Genomic DNA, 20,490 nt, shown 5'->3' with positions numbered 1-20,490 from the left:
ACTCCATCACGCCTTCTACTCTGGTCCCTCCCAAGTTTCCGGTAGGTCTTCTCGGGTACATCTAAGGCAAGCCGATCTTCTTGCACCCCAACTCCCTACTGCTCACCTCGGCCGCCCCGCAGGTCTTCAACCCTCCTCCTCCCAATCTCGCCCCGGCCCCGTGCCCCCAATTCGACCCTATGCGCGCCCGCCCCGCGGTCGCCATCTTCCCGCGCGACCCCGCGGCCCGCCAGCCCGCGCGCTCACCGTTCTGGCGGCGAGGCCCGTGCGCTTGTCCCACAGGAAGTCCGTGATGGCGGCGGCACTGCGGCCGGAGTCCCGGCACCCCCGCGGCAACGAAGTGCGGCTCCACCCCCCCGACCCGAGCCCCTAGGACCTCCCGCCTCGTTCCCGGGCTCCGCTCCAGTCCCGCCCGCCCCGGCTCCGTCCCCGCCCCCAGGATCCGCTGGGCGCCGCTCGCACCGCCCCCGCCCGGGGCCCGATCCCAGCTGGGGCTCCGGCTCTGGCCTCTCCGATCCGCCGCCGCCACCGTGAGCGAGCACGTACGCACGCACGCACGCACGCACGCACGTCCTGCGTCGCTTCCCAGTTACCCTGGGGCTCCGCCCCCAGGGCCGCGCAAGCCACCGAGTCCTCGCGGAGCTCGCGGGCGTCCGCCAGCGAGGGTTGAGGCGGTTCCGGGGGCGGAAGTTCGTGGTGATGGAGAGGGAGTCGCCGGGCCTCAGCCCCGCTTCCTGTCTTTTCCTATACCTCCTCAATCTTTTGCCCTTCTCGCGAGGCTTCTCTGGCTTACTTAGTTAATTTGGAGGTTGAAAAGAAAGGCTTATCATCTAGGGAGTGTCGCCGCTCCACAAACCCTTCGAGGCTTGCCAGTGAGGTCTGATTCTCCAAGACAGCCTGTAAATGTCCAGTTCTTAAAGCAGTTCGGCTACCTAACCACAGCAAAGAGGGACTCCCGTCATTTGTCCTAAACAAAAGCTGTGTACATGTGCGGTCGGGGGTATGGCCGGGAAGGGAAGGTTTGAGAAAGGGAGGGATGGAGACTCGGGTGCCGAAAAAGGGGAAATCCCAGTAAGGGCTGTACGTTACCTTCTTTCACATAACATGACAAGTGTAAGTCCAGTGAATTGAAAAAGGAGAGAGGAGAGCTTGAGACAAAACGGGCAGAGTTAGAGACGCTGTAGAAGGAATTGAGAAGTAGATAAAAAAAGAACCTGAGGATAACTAGATTACAGTCAGAATATCAGGGGAGCTGGATGGAGGCTTGTCAGATGGAGATAAGATCAGTTAACCAGAGATGGTTTAGGAAAAGTTTCCTAAAACAGAAGAGCCAGGGTAATGAAGGCGCTGAGAGGACAGTGGTGAGTTCACTTCCTCCTCCAAGAACACTATGTGTCCAGCACCGTGCCGGGTGCCAGGCTCCTGTTCCTAAGCTCTAAATTCCGGTGGGAGAGAAAGACCTGTGAACAGACAATGGTGGCCTAATGGTTGGTTATGGACACTGTTGGAAAGCTCTAGACTAACTGCTGCCTGGGGAAAGGAGATTCGAAATGTGTCTCTAGGTTTCCTAGAGCAGAGGAGATCTGAACTAGCTTTCGTATCCTCGGCGTCCACTCAGTGATGGGCAGAGTCCATTTGGTGAAGGTGGGCAGAATGAATTCGGAAAGTGAAGTACGAGGGTGAGCAGTATGGAGAACAGAAGAAACGGCTAGAGAGCGCTGACAGAAGAAAGCGGAATGCAGAAAGCGAGAGTGGGGAGGAAGAGTCTCCTAAGCCATTCCTCACCTCTTCCATTGGTCCCCAATCCCTCGCCCTCCTTAGTCTCACCAGCTACAACCCGCGTCCGGTTTTCCCGCCACTTGCAGGCGGCTCCACCCCCCGGCGCACTGCGAATAAAAACCCATCGACGCTGGCCACGCCCTCTCTGTGGCTCGTGCGGCGTTTCCCCGCCTTCCCCTCCTACACTTGCAGGACCGCCCCGGTCTGCGAGGCCACGCCCACCCCCATTGGCTCCGCCCCAGAGGGAAGGCCCTCGGACAGCTCTGCCCCCGCCTGCCCTGCCCAGCTTTCGCGCGGCCCTCGCCAGGGGGCGCAGCGCAACCCGCCCGCCGCCCGCGGGAGAGTCTGTCGCACACACCCCCTCTGCCCCGCGCGCCCGCAGTTGCCAGCCGACTACGCCTCCGCTCCGAGCCCGCGGGGCTGCGCGGGCTCCGACTCTGGGAGGGGCCGGGGGTCCCGGATGGCCGCGGCAGGGTCTAGGAGGCCAAGCGTGTAAGCCGTGGGGCGTCATGGAGGCGGAGCCGCGGCCGACGGCGGGGGCCGGCGATGGGGCGACCCCTGGGGTGGAGGCGGCGCCTCCCGCTGCCCCGGCGCCTGCGACTGAGACCTCGGGTCCGATCCCCGGGTCCGGATCCGGACTCGAGCCCAAAAGGAGGCAGCTTGGGACTCTGCTCCAGCCCACGGTCAACAAGTTCTCCCTTCGCGTGTTCGGCAGCCACAAAGCAGTGGAAATCGAGCAGGAGCGGGTCAAGTCAGCGGGGGCCTGGATTATCCACCCCTACAGCGACTTCCGGTACTGGAGGCCCGGCAGGGAGGGCGGGCGGCACAGATCTCACCCCCACGGCCGCGACACGGGGACCGGGCCCTCCTCACCCTCCACTGTCACTTCATTTCCGGCCCAGGGGTCCCTGGATGGGGCTAGAGAGTCACTTCCACCAACCTAGCCTGGGAATTCTCAAAGACTTCTCGGGCTGGGGGCGACGGAAGGGACAAGCAGACACCAGAGACCTGGACTTCCCATTTCAGGAACCCGGCACCCCACCTGGACCACAGGGACTACTGGAGTTCGGGATTCTTGTCTCCTCCAGTACTGCTTGCTGGCGACCTGGGAAATTATACCATATTCCGAGGCTCGGGGTCAGCCCGAGGGAGAAACCGAGCTCTGCTATCTCCCACCCACTCCACCCCCTACTCTTACCCCCAGCACTGTCTAGTTTAGCAAGGCAGGCTCCCGGGAAAATAGGGACGCTGGGGGAGGGGGGCCGTTAGGACAGCGGTTCTGGTCGCTGTCCCTGGTGCTGAAGGCGGGATGCGGCGGGGTAGGTTCGGGACTCAGCGATTGAGGCAGCAACGCAAGGGCACGGCCACCGCCCAGGTGACTACCAGATTGGAAAGGGACGGAGGGTGGGGGCGGGGCCATTTCACAGTCCCCATCAGGCTGTACCTCTACATCAAGGTCGCTAGGGGAGGAGAGAAGCCCTGTCCTTGGGGGGAAATGAAGGACAGCTTTCGGATGAGGCTCTGGGGAGCGAAATGAGCAGAGAGGATGAGGTGTGAGCCGGGAGTCCGAGAGCACAGCCGGAGACCTAGACATCCTCTGGGATCCACAGACATACACGTTCCCTAAACGTCCCTTCCTCCCGTTATTGCTTCCACTCCCATCCTCTTGACAGCCTCATTCCCACCCCGCCACGCACCTTTTCTAGTCTCCTGTGGCTCTTCCTCCCCTCCCCCCTTTCACCCTCCGATGTACCCCCAGAAGCCGTGTCTCCCCCTTATTACTGTGCTTCTTCTCCGTCCTATCTAATGCATCACCCGCCAGGCTTGTGACTGCCTGTGAGTCAGGCAGTGAAGATGCTCTATGGCTAGGCGGGCCCTCCTTCCCTCTCCTCTCCCCGCGCGCGGCGCAGGATCCCTCCAGTGGTCCAGGAGGGAGAGGAAGAGGGCTTGAAGGTTTGTTGTGGATTGAAAGCACATAGTCTGAGGGGCTGCCTGGAGGCCTGGACTTGGGGACCACCGAGCTTCTTTCAGGACCTGAAAGAATTGATTTTGCAGTCAGGGTCAGAGCGGCTGGGTCCTGAGTGGATGCTGTGATGAGACGCGTCCTGGAATTAAAAGTCGGGACCCTCAGATTGTCCAGTGATTTTTTTATGAGTGAGAGCTTCGTCGCGCTCCCTCCTGACCTCTCCTTTCCACAGCTTCCATGATAGCAGCATGGCTCTCCCCTGCCCATGCCCTTGCCTGGGCTCAGCCAGAGTCCCAGCGGGCGCAGGGTGGTTAGGGGAGGAGAGGCCTGGCTGACCGGGACCTCCTCTGCAACTTCTCCGTACATGCAGCTCTGTCTGAGGTGCTGTGGGGTGAGCATCCCTGAAAAGCGCAGTTCAGATGCGGGGCAGGAGAGGCCACCCCCACCCTGGGACACAGATGAGCAGATCTCAGCAGATTAAACGGGAACCATGGGCCCAACCACGCCGGGGAGGGCGTGAAGTCCCAGACTAGGAATGGGCGGATAGCTGAGATGGGAGAAGCAGTAACCGCTTCAGATCTCAGGATGAGGAGCGGGTGAGTCACACGCCAACCAGCGTCCGCACGGCACTGTCACAGCCATCATCTCGGTGCGTATGATTCAACAACCCTGTGAGATGAGCACAGGGGACTGTATTTTAAACTTTAAAAATATTTAATAACAGTGACATAAAATACATACGTAGCAAGATATTACATATGTGTTACATATATGTATTAGAGATATACGTAATAGGGATATACACATGGTGGAGCCGTACAGTAGGTATAGACCGTGGATACAGAGTATGTGTCTATATAGTAGGTGGAGAGTAGCATGGCGTATAGGGAACCATATATTAGTGTGTATATACGTATATACTTGGAAGAGTAATTCTGCAGCGCATCCCTGTGCTCTCGCCTTCCTTTCCCAGACCATCATACTTGTTTCCTTACTCTTCTCCATAGTTTCCCCATTTCCCTGTGAATCCCTGAATCATGCAGCTTAGTTTGGCTGTCTGTGAACTTTGTACAAGTGGAAACATCCAGTGCGTACACTTTTGTTTCTTGCTTCTTTTGCCCAACATGAAACGTGTGAGATGCACCCATCCTGTGGAATCTAGACGCAGCTGGGTGATTTCACTGCTGCGCAATGTTCCGGGGCACAGATTTATCACCGTGTATTTATCTCATGTGTCTACATTGTTCTACTGATGGACACGCACATCGTTCCAGACGTAATGCTGCTCTCTCTGTATCTCCTCGAGTGTCCCTGTACCCAGGAATGGAATCGCTGGGAGTGCCATGTTTAACTTTACTAGATAATGCCAAACTATTTTCTCAAATGCGGTCCCAGCTTACACGGCCACCCACTGTACGTGGTCATTCTCTGCTTCTGTATCCTCGCCCTCTCTTGGCTGCCTCAGATTGTGTGCTGTTTGTCTAGTGGCCGGAGAAATATCGCCGAGGTCTTACTCCCCATCCCGCCCACACCTTAGGTTTTACTGGGACCTGATCATGCTTCTGCTGATGGTGGGGAACCTCATCGTGCTGCCGGTGGGCATCACCTTCTTCAAGGAGGAGAACTCCCCGCCTTGGATCGTCTTCAACGTCCTCTCCGACACTTTCTTCCTGCTGGATCTGGTGCTCAACTTCCGCACTGGCATCGTGGTAGAGGAAGGCGCCGAGATCCTGCTGGCACCGCAGGCTATCCGCACGCGCTACCTGCGCACCTGGTTTCTGGTTGACCTCATCTCCTCCATCCCTGTGGATTACATCTTCCTGGTGGTGGAGCTGGAGCCACGGCTGGACGCCGAGGTCTACAAAACCGCGCGGGCCCTGCGGATCGTGCGCTTCACCAAGATCCTGAGCCTCCTGCGGCTGCTCCGCCTCTCCCGCCTCATCCGCTACATACACCAGTGGGAGGAGGTGGGGCGGGGAGGTGGGCGGGGGCTCGCGGGCTCGCGCGGGAAAGCGCTGTGGGTGGGGCTCCCGGTGACCTTAGGCGGTGGGCGCGTGAGTGGGACCTCCGAAAGTGGGCTCTCTCCAAAACTGGTGGGGGAGAAGCAAGAACAGAGTGAGAGTTCGGGGGAGGGGGCCGCAGGTGAGGATGCTGGTGCAGGAGGAAGGTGCGGAAGGATGAAGCGCAGCTGCAGGACAAATGCTTGAGGGTTAGTTGACTCTGGGACGAGGATGGGGGACGGGGACTAGGACTTGCCCTGTGTGCAAGAGGCTGGGCTCTAGGGCAGCAGAGTGTCATGGTTCCGAGTGTGGACTCTGCAACCCCGTCGCCTGCGGTCAGACCCCAGTTTTACTGTTTATACGGAGACTTGGTTTTGTCTTCTACAAAACGAGAATGTTACATGTACTTGCGGATGATAGGCTATAAGGTTTAAAGGAGTTCACACTTAGAACAGTGCCGGCACAGAGTAAGTTCTCAGCAAATTACTTACTATTATTATTATTAGAGGGGAAGAGGGCTGCCGTCATCAGTCCTTATCCACGTGCCCCAGGGACATGACACTGTGAAACGTCCTCTCCTCTTTTCCAGGCTACCCCTGGGCAGCTCATGCAGCAGACCTTTCTGAGTTTCTGCTGTGACACTGTGTCCTGCTGGGCATGTAACTGGCAGCAATCTTCTTATGTATAAGGGGAAAGTCATTACACAGCCTACTTTCTATTAGCTGTATATGTGTGCTGTAAAGCTCTACAGATAATGGCCATTTTTTTTAAATCCATGAGGCTGGGGCCAGAGAGAAGTTGAAAGAGAGAACTCGCCAGGCTGGGAGAGGAGGGACGGGCGGGAGGGCTCCTGTCCACAGCCGCCCCTCCTCGGACTCCTCAGATCTTTCACATGACCTATGACCTGGCCAGTGCTGTGGTCCGCATCTTCAACCTCATCGGGATGATGCTGCTGCTGTGTCACTGGGACGGCTGTCTGCAGTTCCTGGTCCCCATGCTGCAGGACTTCCCTCCCGACTGCTGGGTCTCCATCAACCACATGGTGGTGAGAACGCCCACAGCCCTGCCTCTCCTGGGCCTGCTGAGGGCTCTTCTGCCTGAGTAGCCGGATGACCGCAGGGGGCAGAGGTGACCAAGAGGAAACAGGAGCGAGGAGGAGGGGACGCGAGAGGGAGGAAAGGGACCCAGAGGACACGCTCGTGGGTTGGGGGGAGCGGACAGGGAGGGAAACCTGGGCAGGAAGTGATGGCTCCAAGCTGCCTAAGAGGCCCCTACTGCCTCGGGCCACTTAAGTGGCTCCTAGGAGGGAGGTCAGAAGCGAAGGGGGCAGGCAGAAGGACGAAGGGAGAGGCAAAAGGGGGCAGGAGGAGAAGGGGCGCTGAGGGCCCTCTGCCCAGCTGTGCAATACTTTGCCCCCAGAACCACTCGTGGGGCCGCCAGTATTCCCACGCCCTGTTCAAGGCCATGAGCCACATGCTGTGCATCGGCTACGGGCAGCAGGCACCTGTGGGCATGCCCGACGTCTGGCTCACCATGCTCAGCATGATCGTGGGCGCCACCTGCTACGCCATGTTCATCGGCCACGCCACCGCCCTCATCCAGTCCCTGGACTCCTCCCGGCGTCAGTACCAGGAGAAGGTCAGCGGGGCCAGGAGGCAGGAGGGCGGGCATGAGGGTGCCGGCAGCTGGCAGGTCGAGCCTGATGCATGCCCTGGCGGGTCTCGGTGTCCTTCCTGGCCCCTGTGCGTTTGTCCCATGCCCATGCCTGTACCTTCTCCTTGTCTGGACCTATGCTTCTGTCCTTGGACCCCTCCTCTGCCCACGTCTGGGTTTTCCTGTGACCAACCGTGCTCATGTCCTCCTCGTGTCCACCATCATCCTCATGTCCTTCTGTGGCCCCCCGTGTCCTCTTCTGTCTCTGTGTCTCCCCCCCCCGGGGTGGGACCCATGTCTGTGACCCTCCTCCACATTCACCTGCCTCCACTGTTCCGGCCCCACGTCTGTCCCCGGGTCTCTTGCTGCTGGCCACGGGCTGGCGCTGCAGTACAAGCAGGTGGAGCAGTACATGGCCTTCCACAAGCTGCCGGCCGACACCCGGCAGCGCATCCACGAGTACTACGAGCACCGCTACCAGGGCAAGATGTTTGACGAGGACAGCATCCTGGGCGAGCTGAGCGAGCCGCTGCGGGAGGTGGGGCCGGGCGGGCGGGGGCTCCTGGGGACCCCAGCTTCCGGGGCACATTGTGGGGGCGCTGCTGGGCAGCAGACGCACCTATAGTGGGCAGGCCTGCAGAGGGCCCCGTGGGAGGCCAGGCCTTCGGGGCTTTTAGGGTCTGGGGTCTTTCCCAAAGGGCTATGGGCGTGCAGTGTGCACGGGAGGGGCTGCAGGGTCTCTGTTGGGGGGGCGGTCCTTCCAGGGCTCATGGGAGAGCTTTGAAGGCAAGGGCTGAGGGACGGTCCCAGGCCCACTGAAGCATCCCCATCCTCGCAGATCATGACCCCAGGGGGGGGGCCTCTGGAGACAGATGAGCTCGATGGGGGTCCCTCGGAGCAGGGGGCACAGCCTGCCTGACAGGCCCCTCCCCTGCCCAGGAGATCATTAACTTCACCTGCCGGGGCTTGGTGGCCCACATGCCGTTGTTCGCGCACGCGGACCCCGGCTTCGTCACCGCGGTGCTCAGCAAGCTGCGATTCGAGGTCTTCCAGCCGGGGGACCTCGTGGTGCGCGAGGGCTCCGTGGGCCGGAAGATGTACTTCATCCAGCACGGGCTGCTCAGCGTGCTGGCACGTGGCGCCCGGGACACCCGCCTCACTGACGGATCCTACTTCGGGGGTCAGCAGGCCTCGGGGAGGGCGGCGGGGGGGGCTGGAGCAGGGGGCCGAGGGCAGCTGCTCCCCTGGGTCAGGGCCCCACCTGGCCGTGCTGCAGAATCAGGGTTCTGGTCCTTCCCCAGGCTAGTGAGGCAGAATCTCTGGGCCTGGGCCTGCAGCTCTGTCTTAAAAAGCTTCACCAGAGAGTCCAACGCACGGCCCGGTTGGTAGTTTCCGGGCCAGTGGGCCTTTTAGAACCAAAAGCGGTGAAATCCAAGGATCGTATGAAGTGAGGGACAGAGAGGAATAGAGCACTGTTGTCCCAGGGGCTCGGGCTTGGTGGCTGCCTGGTCACTGGTGTGATTCAGGGACCCAGCCTATGATAGTGGAGGCAGTTCCGCCAGCCGCTGCCCAAAGCGACCTGAGGCTCACATAATCTCTGTCCCCAAAAATCCCCACCAGCCTTCGGCGTCCCTATCGTGCTGCCCGTTGCCTGTGCCACTGCGTTTCTCCTGTGGATTGTCCCCGGTGTCCAGTCGGAAGGGTGGGAGGGGAGAGCACAGAGGGCTCTGCCCCTTGGGACAGAGAGGTGAGGTCGGGTGGGGTGGAAACGGAAATGGAGTGGAATCGGCTGGGACCGTGGAGCCAGCCAGCCAGAGCGGCCGGCTCGCCAGCTTTGATTTGGAGGGTGAGGACAATAACTGCCGGTCTGGGGAGCGACAGTGCTTGGAGCATTTAGGGATCCTGGGGCGGGCGAGTGACCGTTAGTTTCTGCCCGCCGGGGAGGCGTGTGGAGGCTGGTCGGCCGCTGCGGGCCCGGCGAGTGGGCTTCCTGGGGACAGCGGTTCTGAAGGCCTCCTCCCCGGCTCGCAGAGATCTGCCTGCTGACGCGGGGCCGGCGCACGGCCAGCGTGCGGGCCGACACCTACTGCCGCCTCTACTCGCTCAGCGTGGACCACTTCAACGCCGTGCTCGAGGAGTTCCCCACCATGCGCCGGGCCTTCGAGACGGTGGCCGTGGACCGGCTGCGCCGCATCGGTGAGGCCTGCTCGCTGTGTCGCGTCTGGGGCCAGCCGGGCCCGGCCCAGCCCAAGGGCAAGGAGCCCCATGTCCCAGGGCCCTGGCATCCCCGGCGTCAATGGTCCGTGTCACACCCTAGCCCACCCCAGTGCCAGTGAATGCCCCAATCGGCCTTTCTACTCGGGCTCCCTGTCCTCATCAATGAGCACCTACCTCCTGCCCCTGGAGGCATCGCCCCCAGTCCCCATGCCCTGAGCCCTCCTTCCCTGAGTCCCTGGCCCCCCACCGTCTCTGATGTCTCTGACATGCACTCGGCCCCGACCTGTCACATCGCCCCCACCCTCGCCCACCCCCGTCACCTGACCCTCGCACTCTTGGACGTCCATCCTTCATCCCGGACCCCTTCCCTGTGTTCACTCCTCGCTCCGGACGACCAGGCAAGAAGAATTCCGTGCTGCAGCGGAAGCGCTCGGAGCCGAGTCCGGGCAGCGGCGGGGGCATCATGGAGCAGCACTTGGTGCAACACGACCGGGACATGGCTCGGGGGGTTCGGGGCCTGGCCCCGGGCACGGGAGCTCGGCTCAGCGGAAAGCCAGTGCTGTGGGAGCCACTGGTGCACGCGCCCCTGCAGGCAGCCGCCGTGACCTCCAGCGTGGCCATCGCCCTGACGCACCAGCGGGGTTCCCTACCCCTCTCCCCCGACTCGCCAGCCACCCTCCTGGCCCGCTCTGCCCGACGCTCTGCAGGCTCCCCAGCCTCCCCACTGGTGCCTGTCCGAGCTGGCCCTCTGCTGGCCCAGGGGCCATGGGCATCCACCTCCCGCCTGCCAGCCCCACCTGCCCGAACCCTCCACGCCAGCCTGTCTCGGGCTGGGTGCTCCCAGGTGTCCCTGCTGGGCCCCCCGCCGGGAGGAGGTGGACGGCGACTAGGACCTCGGGGCCGCCCCCTCTCAGCCTCCCAGCCCTCCCTGCCCCAGCGGGCAGCAGGCGATGGCTCTCCTGGGCGTAAGGGCTCAGGAAGTGAACGCCTGCCCCCCTCAGGGCTCCTGGCCAAGCCTCCAGGGACAGCCCAGCCCCCCAGGCCACCAGCCCCTGAGCCAGCCACTCCCCAGGGCCCCCAGCTCTCTGCCAACATGTGAAACCCTTAGATGAGCTCTCAGGTGCAGTAGTATATGCCATAAGGCTGTCGCCTTTCGGGGGGGGCTGGGACACTGCCCGGTGGGAACCCCTCTTGTCACTGCCAGGAAGACGGTTTCCGTCCTCACCTCAGGCGCCCCGCGGCCTCCTGCCCCAGCACCCACTCATCGAGCATCCCGAGCGCCCACCGTGCTCAAGGCACTGTGCCAGGCGCTGCAGTCTCCACTGCCAGACAGAAGGGACGCCAAGCCCAGTGACGAGGGCTTTCCCCTGGCCGTGACCCTGCCAGGCGCAGGCTGGGGCCCAGGATGCCAGCTCACGAAGCACAAGGACTTGCCACTGCCATCACTGCCAAGTGACTAGATGTCCACTTCCCTGCCCATGACCCTGGCCCAGCCATCTTCCCGTCCCCCTAGCACAGCGGGGTGCCTCCACTGCTGTCAACAGATGTCATGGGTCCCTGATGTGGGCGCCCGCCGTCGCTGCCACGTGTGGACCCCCGTCTGTAACCCCTGAGTGGGAACACGTCTCCTGACAAGTTCCCCGCACTGTTTCTGTGGTAGGACTGTCTTTTTGTGAATCGGGCGCCACCTCCTCTCTGTGTCCCGGCCCCAGCGATGTCCCTCTTGAAGGGAGGGTTGGCACCTCCTTAGTGTGCCAGCCTTGATCCCCCCGGGGTGGGGGCAAGTGGCTGCATCTTTAGTGGTCTGCCATGACGAAGGAACCGCTTGAGCTAGAGCCGACCCGAAGTGGCTGCGTCTTTAGATGGCATTTTTTCTTTCTTCTTTTTTTATTTATTTATTCTTATTTATTCAGTCATTTAATAATTGTATTTGATTTGCTAATCCTATTTATTATAACTTCATTTTCTTCACCCGTTCCTTTACCCATCCCGCCCTCGGTCTCCTGGCAGGGAGACAGGCAGGGCAGGGCGGCCCCGTGCCAGCTCCCACGGTCCTGGCCAGCTCCACTGGCAGCTACAGGGGACCCTCCCCTATCCAGGCGGGGGCGGGGCGGGCCACCTGAGGGCGGAGGGCTGTCCTTCCTCAGGTTTTTTTCTCTGCGGGGACTGCAGTCGGTGCCGGCGCCGGAGCAGGGGCGCGGCCGGGGTCTCTGCACTGGGGAGGGCAGGCTAGCCGGCTCCCCTGCCTTCTCAGGGACAAGAGAAACCCCTCAGCCCACCCCTGTCTCTACACCTACTCTATAGCATCAGAGGACGTGGGGCTGGGACCCTCAACCTCCTTTTCTCCTGCGTGGGGAGTTCTGGGGTTCTGCGTGTGTGGGAGAAGTTTTATAATTGCTTCCAAACAGCTGGCTTTAAAAAACATAGAGACGCTCGTTTTGGCTCCCGGTTTGTGTGTGAGAGCAGAGTGGGGGCGGCATAGCGACCGGCTGCGGGGAGGGGCAGCGGGGCACCTCACCCAGGCGGGGAGTGGCCTGCCGGCCAGCAGACGCTGTGGCGACAGCGACAGGTGAACTCGCCAGGCTGGCTGCCCCCCCGCTCCCCCACCCTGGCTTCCCCACAGGCGCAGTTGCAGGAGGGAGGGGGTGGCCCTCTCTTCGGGATGCCCAGATTGCCACAAAGGCCACATGTGAGCATCGGATTGCACGGATGTGAAGCATGTGGAGACAACACGACTGCCTGGCTCCCCTCCCCCCCGCCCCCAGGCGTGGGAAGCCTAGGGAAATAGAATTAACCAGTAAGCTGGGATTAAAGGCTTGCAGCATCTTAGGGTCCAGCTGAGTGCGCTGGGCGCAGGCATCGTACGACTGGTGTGCGGGATGACCAGTGCTTAAATGGACACAGACTTTCAGGGCCTGCGTGAAATGGAGAGGGGGAAGGGGCACCCTGGTGTGGGGCTAGATGGCAGATGTGGCATTGGCTAGGGAGGAGGGACAGTAGGGAAGACAGACGAAGGGAGAGCGGGGGAGGGATGGGGTCCAGAGCTGGCTGGGGCGGGACGGGGGGAGCACCTCAGGATATGCTCAGCACCCGCATGATGTTGGTATAGCCAGAACCAGGTCGCCAGCCTGTCACCACAATCACCAGGTCCCCAACGCGGAGGAAGCCACGGAGCTTTCCTGAGGGGGGGGGAAGACGACAGTCAGCCACTGAGGGACCCAGGCCAGCCCTACAGTGAGGACCAGCCACCACCCTCTACCTCCTCAAGGCCACCCTGTAGGGAATGAGGGGCCTGGGGCAAACCACAGTGTGTGCCACAGATGGCACCACAGGGACTCTGACCACTGCAGCCTAGGAGAGCTGCAGGTGTGCCCATGGGTGGCATGGGGCGCGTTGCTAAGCAGCAAGTCTGTCCCCCTGGGTCGCTATGCTGACAGGAAGAGGTGGGGTACAATCACAGCCAGTCTTAAACTAGATTTATGTTCCAGCTGTGGGAGACTGGGTTCCCCTTTCTCTTTTCACCCCCCGCTCTTCACGTCCTGCCAGGCTGCAGCCGCCTGGTGCAGGCAGCAGCTGGGCTGATTTCTGGGATGGCCCTGCCCTCTCTCTGGCCACCCTCCTCCCTCAGCATGTCCCACAGAGGCCAATCCATCTCCGAGTCCTAGTGAGCCTCACGGAGAAAATGGGACCAGAGCAGAGAGGCGAGGCCCTTTGGGAGGGGGTTGGGGCTCATGATGCAACCCAGGGCCGGCCGGGGAGGATGCCGAGGTGGCTCACCACTTTCGATGCCAAACTGGACCCGGCGGTCCACATCGTCTGCCCAGACGGCCTCTGGAGGTTCACGGTAGAGCAAGGGGAAGACCCCTCGGCACAGGTGGGCCTGGCGGGCAGCCTGGGCGGAGCGGGTGACAGCAATGACTGCTGCTCGAGGTCGGTACCGAGACAGGAGCTGGGCAGAGCTGAATGAGGCGGAGAAGGAAAAGACCCAGGGAACCAGAGTTTGGGTTCTGGTTCCAGGCGTCACCAGCAAGCTGTGTGACCCAAGCTGGGTAAGTCATCATATTTCTCTGGGCCTTGGTTTTTCTCACCTGTAAGGTGGGTACGAGAATGACTGCCCTTCTTACCACACGAGGACGATATGAGATAATAAGGGACACATGAAACGAGACAGTGATGAAAACCCTCTTTGAGAAACATAAAACCCCTCTGAAGAGGTACCTCTATACAGGACGCCACTTACAAGTGTCCCTGGCCAGCCCATGAGGGGACGGAGCCTGGGCGACGTCCCGAGGTGTCATTTCAGAGCAAAGACTTAAACTCAGACCTCTGGGCCCTTCTGCAAGCCCTTGGCAGAGGGAGGCTCCGTGGGCTGACTGCAGAGGGCTTCCTTGCCGCTGGGCCCCTGCCCCAGGGATGGCACCCCCCATGGCCCCTGTCGCCGTTCTTGGCTAGCCCCAGGGTCCGCCTCTCCTGGTCTCACAGCTACCTGTCCTCTCGCCCCAGAACGATACTCTTCATCTCTGATGACAAGACAAAACCCAGGCCTGTGGCCTGTCCCAGCCTGCCCTGGCCCAAAGGCCTGTCTTGGTGTCACCCGGGCCCCCTCACCGGCCAGTGGTGGTCAGCACGACGATGGCGGCAGCACAGCACTTGAAGGCAGCCTCCACGGCCCCGATGGCGGTGACTTCAGTGGGGTCGCGGCTCAGGGGCGCAGCCCGGCGCAGCTCCTCAAACAGCTGCCGGTGGTACACTGCGGCCTCCGCCTCCCGCGCGATCTGCCGGCGCCAGAGGTCAGGCTGGGCCGGGGGCGGGGCCTGGCGGGGGCGGGCTGTCCCGCCTCTCTGCCCCGCATCCCAAGCCCCTACCGCGTGCTGCATCATCACGGCCTCCACCGGGAAGCTGCCCTTGGCGGTCTCGCCCGACAGCATGATGCAGTCCGCCCCGTCCAGCACGGCGTTGGCCACGTCGCTCGTCTCTGCCCTCGTCGGCCGGGGCTTAGTGATCATGCTCTCCAGCATCTGGGGGACATCTGGATGTCACATTCCGATCAGGGACCCTGCCCAAGCTACTTCTCTGGCATCCACGCGCTCAGAGTGCCCCGAAAACCAGGGTCACTGTCACAAACTGTGTGACCCGGGTAGTTCAGTCTCTTCGTCTGAAAATGGGGGTCACAGTAGCTCTTCCTAACGTCATTGTTTGAGGATCCGACACTGGACAACGAAACGTGCTATAGACTAAGTGTAGGTATTCACCCTCCTGTGTCCCCAAACCCACAGAGTGCCCGGGGCCCTCTCCAGGCTCACTCCAGACCTGTGTGGCACAGACAACCGGCTTGCCCGCCAGGTTGCAACGCCCGATCATCATCTTCTGAGCCAGGAAAACCTTCTCGGCCGGGATCTCTATGCCCAGGTCGCCCCGTGCCACCATGATGCCGTCGCTCACCTCCAGGATTTCATCAAACCTGGGCGGTTGGGGAGTCAGGGCTGGGGAGGGGCCAGGAGATGCCAGGGAGAGGGGACGGGAGAACAGGAGGGGTGACGGGGCTGGTTGGGGACAAAGGCCAAGCCTCACTTCTTCACGCCTTCGTGGTTCTCGATTTTGCTAATGATCTTGATGGCTTGTCCTTCCGGCCCCAGAGCAGCGCGGACGGACACCACGTCGCTGGCTTTCCGCACAAAGGAGGCAAAGACGATGTCCACGCCATGCTCTACCCCGAAGCGCAGGTCCTGGACGTCTTGCTCCGACAGCCCGGGCAGGTCCACCTGGGCGCCAGGCAAGTTCACGCCCTTCCGGTTGCCCAGCATGCCGCCATTCTTAACCTCGGTTTCCAGCCCCTCTGGGCCTGCGGACATGGACAGAGCAAGCTTAGGTCAGGGGCGAAGCCAGGGGCAGAGTCACGGCCGAGGGAACAGGGCCTTGGACCGCCAAGAGATCAGGATCCACGTCTGCGCGGTTTCTCCGCCCCGGGGCTGGGCCCCGCACCGCACGGGCACGGGCGGACGCCTGTGGAAGAAACGACTCCCCGCCGAGGCCAGCTGGGCCCGGGAGTGTGGGTGTCGGGGGCTCCCGGGACGGGCGGGGAGGGACGCCGGCCGGGAGAGGGGCGCTGGGTCTAAGGGCGAACGCGGGAGCCGGGAGGGGGCGCGCAGCTCCGCGCGCGGCGGGGCCGGAGGCGCGTCCGCACCGATGTTCTTGACCGCCAGGGAGATGAGCCCGTCGTCGATGTAGATGTGGCCGCCCACCGGCACGACCCGGACGATGTTGGGGTAGTCCACCCACACGGTGCCCGCGTCCCCCCGCGTCCGGAACGCGGGGTCCACGGTCACCAGCACCTGGGAGCCCTTCACCAGCTCCACTTCCGCCTCGGGGCCCTGGGGGCGGAGCCACGAGTCAGCGCTCGGCCCCGCCCACGCTCCGCCCCCAGGCTGTCGCTCCGCACCCCCGTCACGCGTGCGCCCCCCCCCGCAGTCCCCCGGGCACCGCTCCGCCCCCCAGGCCACTGATTCCCGCCCTGCCGCCCCCTGCTGGACCCCCGCGACCCCGCACGGCCCGGCGGGCCTTACCCCGCGCAAGACGCCAGTGCGAATCTCCGGTCCTTTGGTGTCCAGAGCGATGGCCACGGGTCGGTAGCCGAGCGGGGAAGCTGCAAAGCTCTCCACCGCCTCCCGGATGTTGGCGATGGACTCGGCGTGGTACTGGGGACGGAACCGAGCCGGGGTTTCAGGGGAAGGCGGCTCGGACCCCGGGCATCCTCCAGCCCCGCGGCCCCCGCGGCCCCTCGGCGAACCTCGTGCGAGCCGTGCGAGAAGTTGAGTCGCGCAATGTTCATCCCGGCCTTGATCATCTCCTTGAGGCGCTCCACGGAGCGCGACGCTGGCCCTGGAACCAGAGACCCCGCTCAGACGCCTTTCTCTCCAAACCCGAGAGTCAACCAAATCCCGCACCACCTCCGGAGACGCCCACGCCGCAGAGGTCCTGGTACCTGGCCTAGTCCCCAACGCAGTCCCTGCTCATGGCTTAGGAACAATGTTCCCCTCTGCGCCAACGCCTGCCTCCCTGGGGCTTGGAGGGGCTTCGGCGGCGATGTCACTGCCGCATGTAGGGGTAACCTCAGCAAGTTACGGGGTACGGCAAGGGACCGGGCCCAGGTGAGGGCGGTTGGGGTCAGGGGCTGTAGGGCCCATAGGCCTCATCCTGACTGAGGAGAGCAGAGTCCTTCCATTCCCGGCTGTGCGGTCAGCGACCGGTCAGCGGTCAGCTGTGGAACTGAGAGCCAGCTGGCCAAGCTCTGCCGCCTCTAGGAAAGCCCGCCCACCTGCCCAAGGACTGAGCTCCAGCCACTCTCTCCGGCCCTCTGTGTCGTCGGTGTCTTCCTTTCTGTGGGATCGCTCGTACCCGCACGTAAGCCTGCCTTAGCTCCTTCATCATAAAAAGTTCTCCTAATCCCAGTTCTGTTTCTTTGCAGCAAAACTCTCTGTAAGAGTGCACTTGCTGTCTCCAGTCCCACCGCATTCTCCCTCGGGGGTCTCCAGCCAGGGGGTGGCCCCCAGCTCCCTACTGCATCTGCTCTCATCAAGGTCACCAAGAATCAATGAGTTCTTGCTAAATCTAGAGGCCAGCGCTCGGCCCCCATGTCAGCTGGCCCATTGGCAGCACCGCACACGTGTCCTTGACGTCCCTTCTTGGCTCCCAGGATACCGCTGGGACTTGGCCCAGTGCTCTCCCTGGCTCTCCGTAACCTCTCTTGCTCCTCCCTCCCTGTAACATGGCACGCCCCGTTCTCTTCTGTCATGTCGCCTTCACTCCCGTCGTGGTGTCAGCCTCACGGCTTTAAATGCCACCTATATGCCGACAATTTATATCGCCAATCTTGTATCCCAAATGTATATCTCCAGTGCAGACCTCTGTCCTCAATCCAGAGCGCGTGCGTCTGATTGTCCACTCCGCGTGGCACATGTACGTCTCAGATGCATCTCACACTCAGCTTGCCCCAAACTGATCTCCCTGAAACCTCCGCCCGTCTCTCTCGCTCAGTTGATAATGCGCCCTTCCAGGGCCTCAAGCCAAAGCCTTGGAGCCGCCCTCGACGACTTGTCCCCCTCACCCCACCCCACATCCAACCCACCGGGAAACCTGTCAACTCTGCCTTCCAGATCCATTCGGACAGAACCTGATCACCTTCCCCCGCCGCCACCCCCCTCCATTGCCACCACTTGGTCTGAGCCAGAAACACTGGCTGCGGCTCCGCGTTTGCCCCCACCCCCACCTCCACTCGATTTTCCACCCAGCAGCCAGGGCGGTGCCACTGAAACCGTGTCACTCCCCTGCTCAGGACTCTGCAGCAGTGTCCCACTTAACTCGGAGGAAGAGGCAACTCAAACTCTAAAAACGGCCTGCGAAGCCCTCCGTGAGCTCCCCCTCCCCCACCTCTTCGCCGCCGCTCAGCCGCGTGGTGGTTTCCAGCCACCCCACCCTCCCTGACCTGGGGCCTTCGCGCTGACTGCCGCCTCTGCCTGGAACTCTCTTCCCCAGACATCTGCGGGGCTCGTTCTCTCGTCTTCGAGTGTCCACTCGGGTCTCATATTCTCGGTAATGTCGGACCCTCCACCTGGGACTGCGACCTGCCTCCCGCGCGGCGCCTGGCGTCCTTCCCCACGCTCTGTGCTGCTTCTATCCCTCCTAGTGCTCACCCCTCTCTGACATGCTAAGCAAATGATCGTGTTATTATTTATCGTCCCACCCGGCTAGGTCGGCAGCTCCTCAGGGGTAGGGATCTCTGTCTGCTTATTTCACTGCTCTGCTCCCAGGGCCCAAAACCTTATCTACCACAAGCGCTCAGCAGACGTTTGCTGAATGCATGACTCTGTCAAACGCAGAGAAGTCCCAGAGGATGAGGAAGAGCCCCGAGAAACGCCCGAGAGGCCCCGTGACGCTGCGGGGACGGCCGGCGCTTGCCGATGGTGGCGATGATGCTGGTGCTGCGTGCGGCCACGGGCTCCGAGTCGATGTCCAGCAGGCAGAGGTGCTCCAGGAAGGTGTCCGCCATTGCGGCCGGCAGCTGCTGCTGCTGGAAGAAGGCAGTGCCCAGCTCCTGGGTCAGCTGGGCCGCGCTGGCCCGTCGCAGGTAGCCCGCTGGCCCTGCAGGACAAGGGGGCTGCGTGGACGCCGGCCCCTCCCCCCCACCTCCACCTCGCACAGCGGCGCGCCCTCCAGCCCTCCCCTCAGCACCCCGGCTTCTGCCGAGCCCGCCCTCCGGGCTGGGCGTTGCGTGCACAGCATCTCACGGAGTGCTGCTAGATGCTCTACGGCCGCCCCGTTGTACAGACGGGGAAACAGAGGCCGGGAAAGCAAATAGACTGCCCGGTACCGTGCGGCTTCTAAGTGAGAGAGCTGGGATCCACGCCCGGGTCTGACCAACTCTAGGCTCCAGCTCTTGACCATTCCGCTACCCGACCCCTCACAACCCCTGACCCCGCACCCTTTGGCCGCTGACCTCCCTCAGCCTCAGCCCCTCCATACCCGGTCCACAGTGGCCCCTGGTTATCCAGGAAGCTCCCAGTTCCCCTTCCTCAGTGTCCCCTTTCCTTCCTCCCAGTTGCTGGCTTCTCCATCCCCTCCTCTGATCCTCCCCCGCCCCCCCCGCCCCCCCGCCCCCGCTACAACTCCAGGTCCTGGGATCCCTGGAGCTGAACCGGCCCAGAGCAGCCACCCCGCATACTCTGCATGCCACTGAAACCACTGCACGCCTGCCTGTCTCCGGCAGTCTGCTCCGCGCTGTCAGCCTGTCAGAGGCATGAGGCCCGGCTGGGCTGCGCCTACTGGTTAAAGTGTCACCAGTGTCTCCCCTGTCACTGGAAGCCCATGCACTGGGGGCAGAGTCCAGGAACCACCACGGGAGTGCCCTGTGGCTCCCAAGCTACAGGTTCCCCTCTGCCCTGCTCACAGGGGCTGGGAGGAGAGGCCCAGACCAGAGTCCATACTGCGTCCATACAGGGGAGCCCCCGGTGGACACGACGCCCCAGCCCTCCTGGCCGGCAGCAGACACGCATCTTCTGCACCCTTCACCCCGCTGCTGAATTGCACCCTCGTCTCCCCCTCTCCTCCCCGGCTTCTGTTGACCTTTCTTACCTCCCGGAGCCCCAATCAGGAAGGACTTTGCCAAGTCCCTAGAGATCCATGACAAAAGCTGCGGGGGTTGTGTCTTCTCGTTCTCCTGGGTCGACATGCTTCTCGTCCTCCTGGGGCTGCCGGCTTGGGGAGAGAGGGGCGAGGGTGACGAAACTGCTAGTCTTATCGAGGGGAGACAGAGAGAAGAAAAGGGACACACCCAGCAGGCCGCCCCGTCCCCACACAGAGCCCCTCCCCGCGCCCTGCTGCCCCCACCCCCCGCTTGCCGACACTCTCCTCTCTCGTCCATTTTTCCTGATAATTTTTTAATCCATTCACACTATTTGGTCATCACCCTGAACAGAGATTTTTCGCCAGTGATGTGGCCCCTTCTTCGCACCCACTGAAGTCAGCCGGGGATGACTCTGGGAAGCGGGGTATGGGGGGCGTGGTGGAGCCTGGGGAAGTGTGGGGGGCACTGCGATGGGGGCTCCAGGAGCAGCGCCATCATCCCAGCGCTGGCTATCACCCGCTCACTGACCGCGCTCTGTGCCAGGCCCTGAGGGCACGGAGGTGGGCCACTCAGGCAGGGCCTCTGTCCTTCCTGTCGTAAGTGGAATTTACAACGTGGTGGGCAGCAAACAGATAGTGATCTCGGTGGGAGGTGATGGACCAGGATAGTGGCAGTGAGGATGGAGAGGGGGACAGGTCTGAGATGTGTTCTGATGAGCAGACAGGGTAGAAAGACAGAGAGATGCGGGGACGGGG

At 62.2% G+C, this 20,490-nt stretch overlaps 2 protein-coding genes across 2 annotated transcripts; one reads left to right on the top strand and one right to left on the bottom strand.

Annotated features, from left to right (window-relative positions):
• The first annotated feature begins 2,124 nt into the window (after positions 1–2,124).
• Positions 2,125–11,239, top strand: HCN3 (hyperpolarization activated cyclic nucleotide gated potassium channel 3). The gene is made up of 8 exons (XM_011366416.2): positions 2,125–2,572; positions 5,283–5,712; positions 6,629–6,790; positions 7,165–7,383; positions 7,790–7,936; positions 8,338–8,578; positions 9,430–9,594; positions 10,014–11,239. The coding sequence occupies exons 1-8, from the start codon at positions 2,289–2,291 to the stop codon at positions 10,712–10,714; spliced, it is 2,349 nt and encodes a 782-aa protein (XP_011364718.1). The 5' UTR covers positions 2,125–2,288; the 3' UTR covers positions 10,715–11,239.
• A 305-nt stretch (positions 11,240–11,544) lies between these two features.
• Positions 11,545–19,988, bottom strand: PKLR (pyruvate kinase L/R). Its single transcript, XM_023534338.1, has 12 exons — positions 19,744–19,988; positions 18,571–18,753; positions 16,403–16,494; positions 16,179–16,310; positions 15,800–15,986; positions 15,187–15,457; positions 14,926–15,076; positions 14,481–14,633; positions 14,224–14,390; positions 13,393–13,574; positions 12,687–12,794; positions 11,545–11,830 (listed from the first exon to the last, which is right to left on the bottom strand). Exons 1-11 carry the CDS (start codon positions 19,838–19,840, stop codon positions 12,688–12,690), a joined length of 1,722 nt encoding a protein of 573 aa, XP_023390106.1. The 5' UTR covers positions 19,841–19,988; the 3' UTR covers positions 11,545–11,830; position 12,687.
• Between the last annotated feature and the right edge of the window lie 502 nt (positions 19,989–20,490).

The sequence above is a fragment of the Pteropus vampyrus genome, unplaced genomic scaffold, assembly GCF_000151845.1.
Source record: "Pteropus vampyrus isolate Shadow unplaced genomic scaffold, Pvam_2.0 Scaffold124, whole genome shotgun sequence".
Taxonomy (NCBI): domain Eukaryota; kingdom Metazoa; phylum Chordata; class Mammalia; order Chiroptera; family Pteropodidae; genus Pteropus; species Pteropus vampyrus.
Note: the sequence above shows the minus strand (reverse complement) of the source record. Positions and strands in the feature narration are given on the sequence as shown.

Bases quoted from the DNA above. Each gene is read 5' to 3' on its own strand.
- HCN3 (XM_011366416.2), top strand. From the start codon at position 2,289: ATGGAGGCGGAGCCGCGGCCGACGGCGGGGGCCGGCGATGGGGCGACC. The intron at 7,384-7,789 runs GTCAGCGGGGCC...CTGGCGCTGCAG, and splicing joins GGCGTCAGTACCAGGAGAAG to TACAAGCAGGTGGAGCAGTA. The intron at 9,595-10,013 runs GTGAGGCCTGCT...CCGGACGACCAG, and splicing joins GGACCGGCTGCGCCGCATCG to GCAAGAAGAATTCCGTGCTG.
- PKLR (XM_023534338.1), bottom strand. From the start codon at position 19,840: ATGTCGACCCAGGAGAACGAGAAGACACAACCCCCGCAGCTTTTGTCA. The intron at 18,754-19,743 runs GTAAGAAAGGTC...CTTGTCCTGCAG, and splicing joins CCTGATTGGGGCTCCGGGAG to GGCCAGCGGGCTACCTGCGA. The intron at 14,391-14,480 runs GTAGGGGCTTGG...TGGCGCCGGCAG, and splicing joins CCGTGATGATGCAGCACGCG to ATCGCGCGGGAGGCGGAGGC.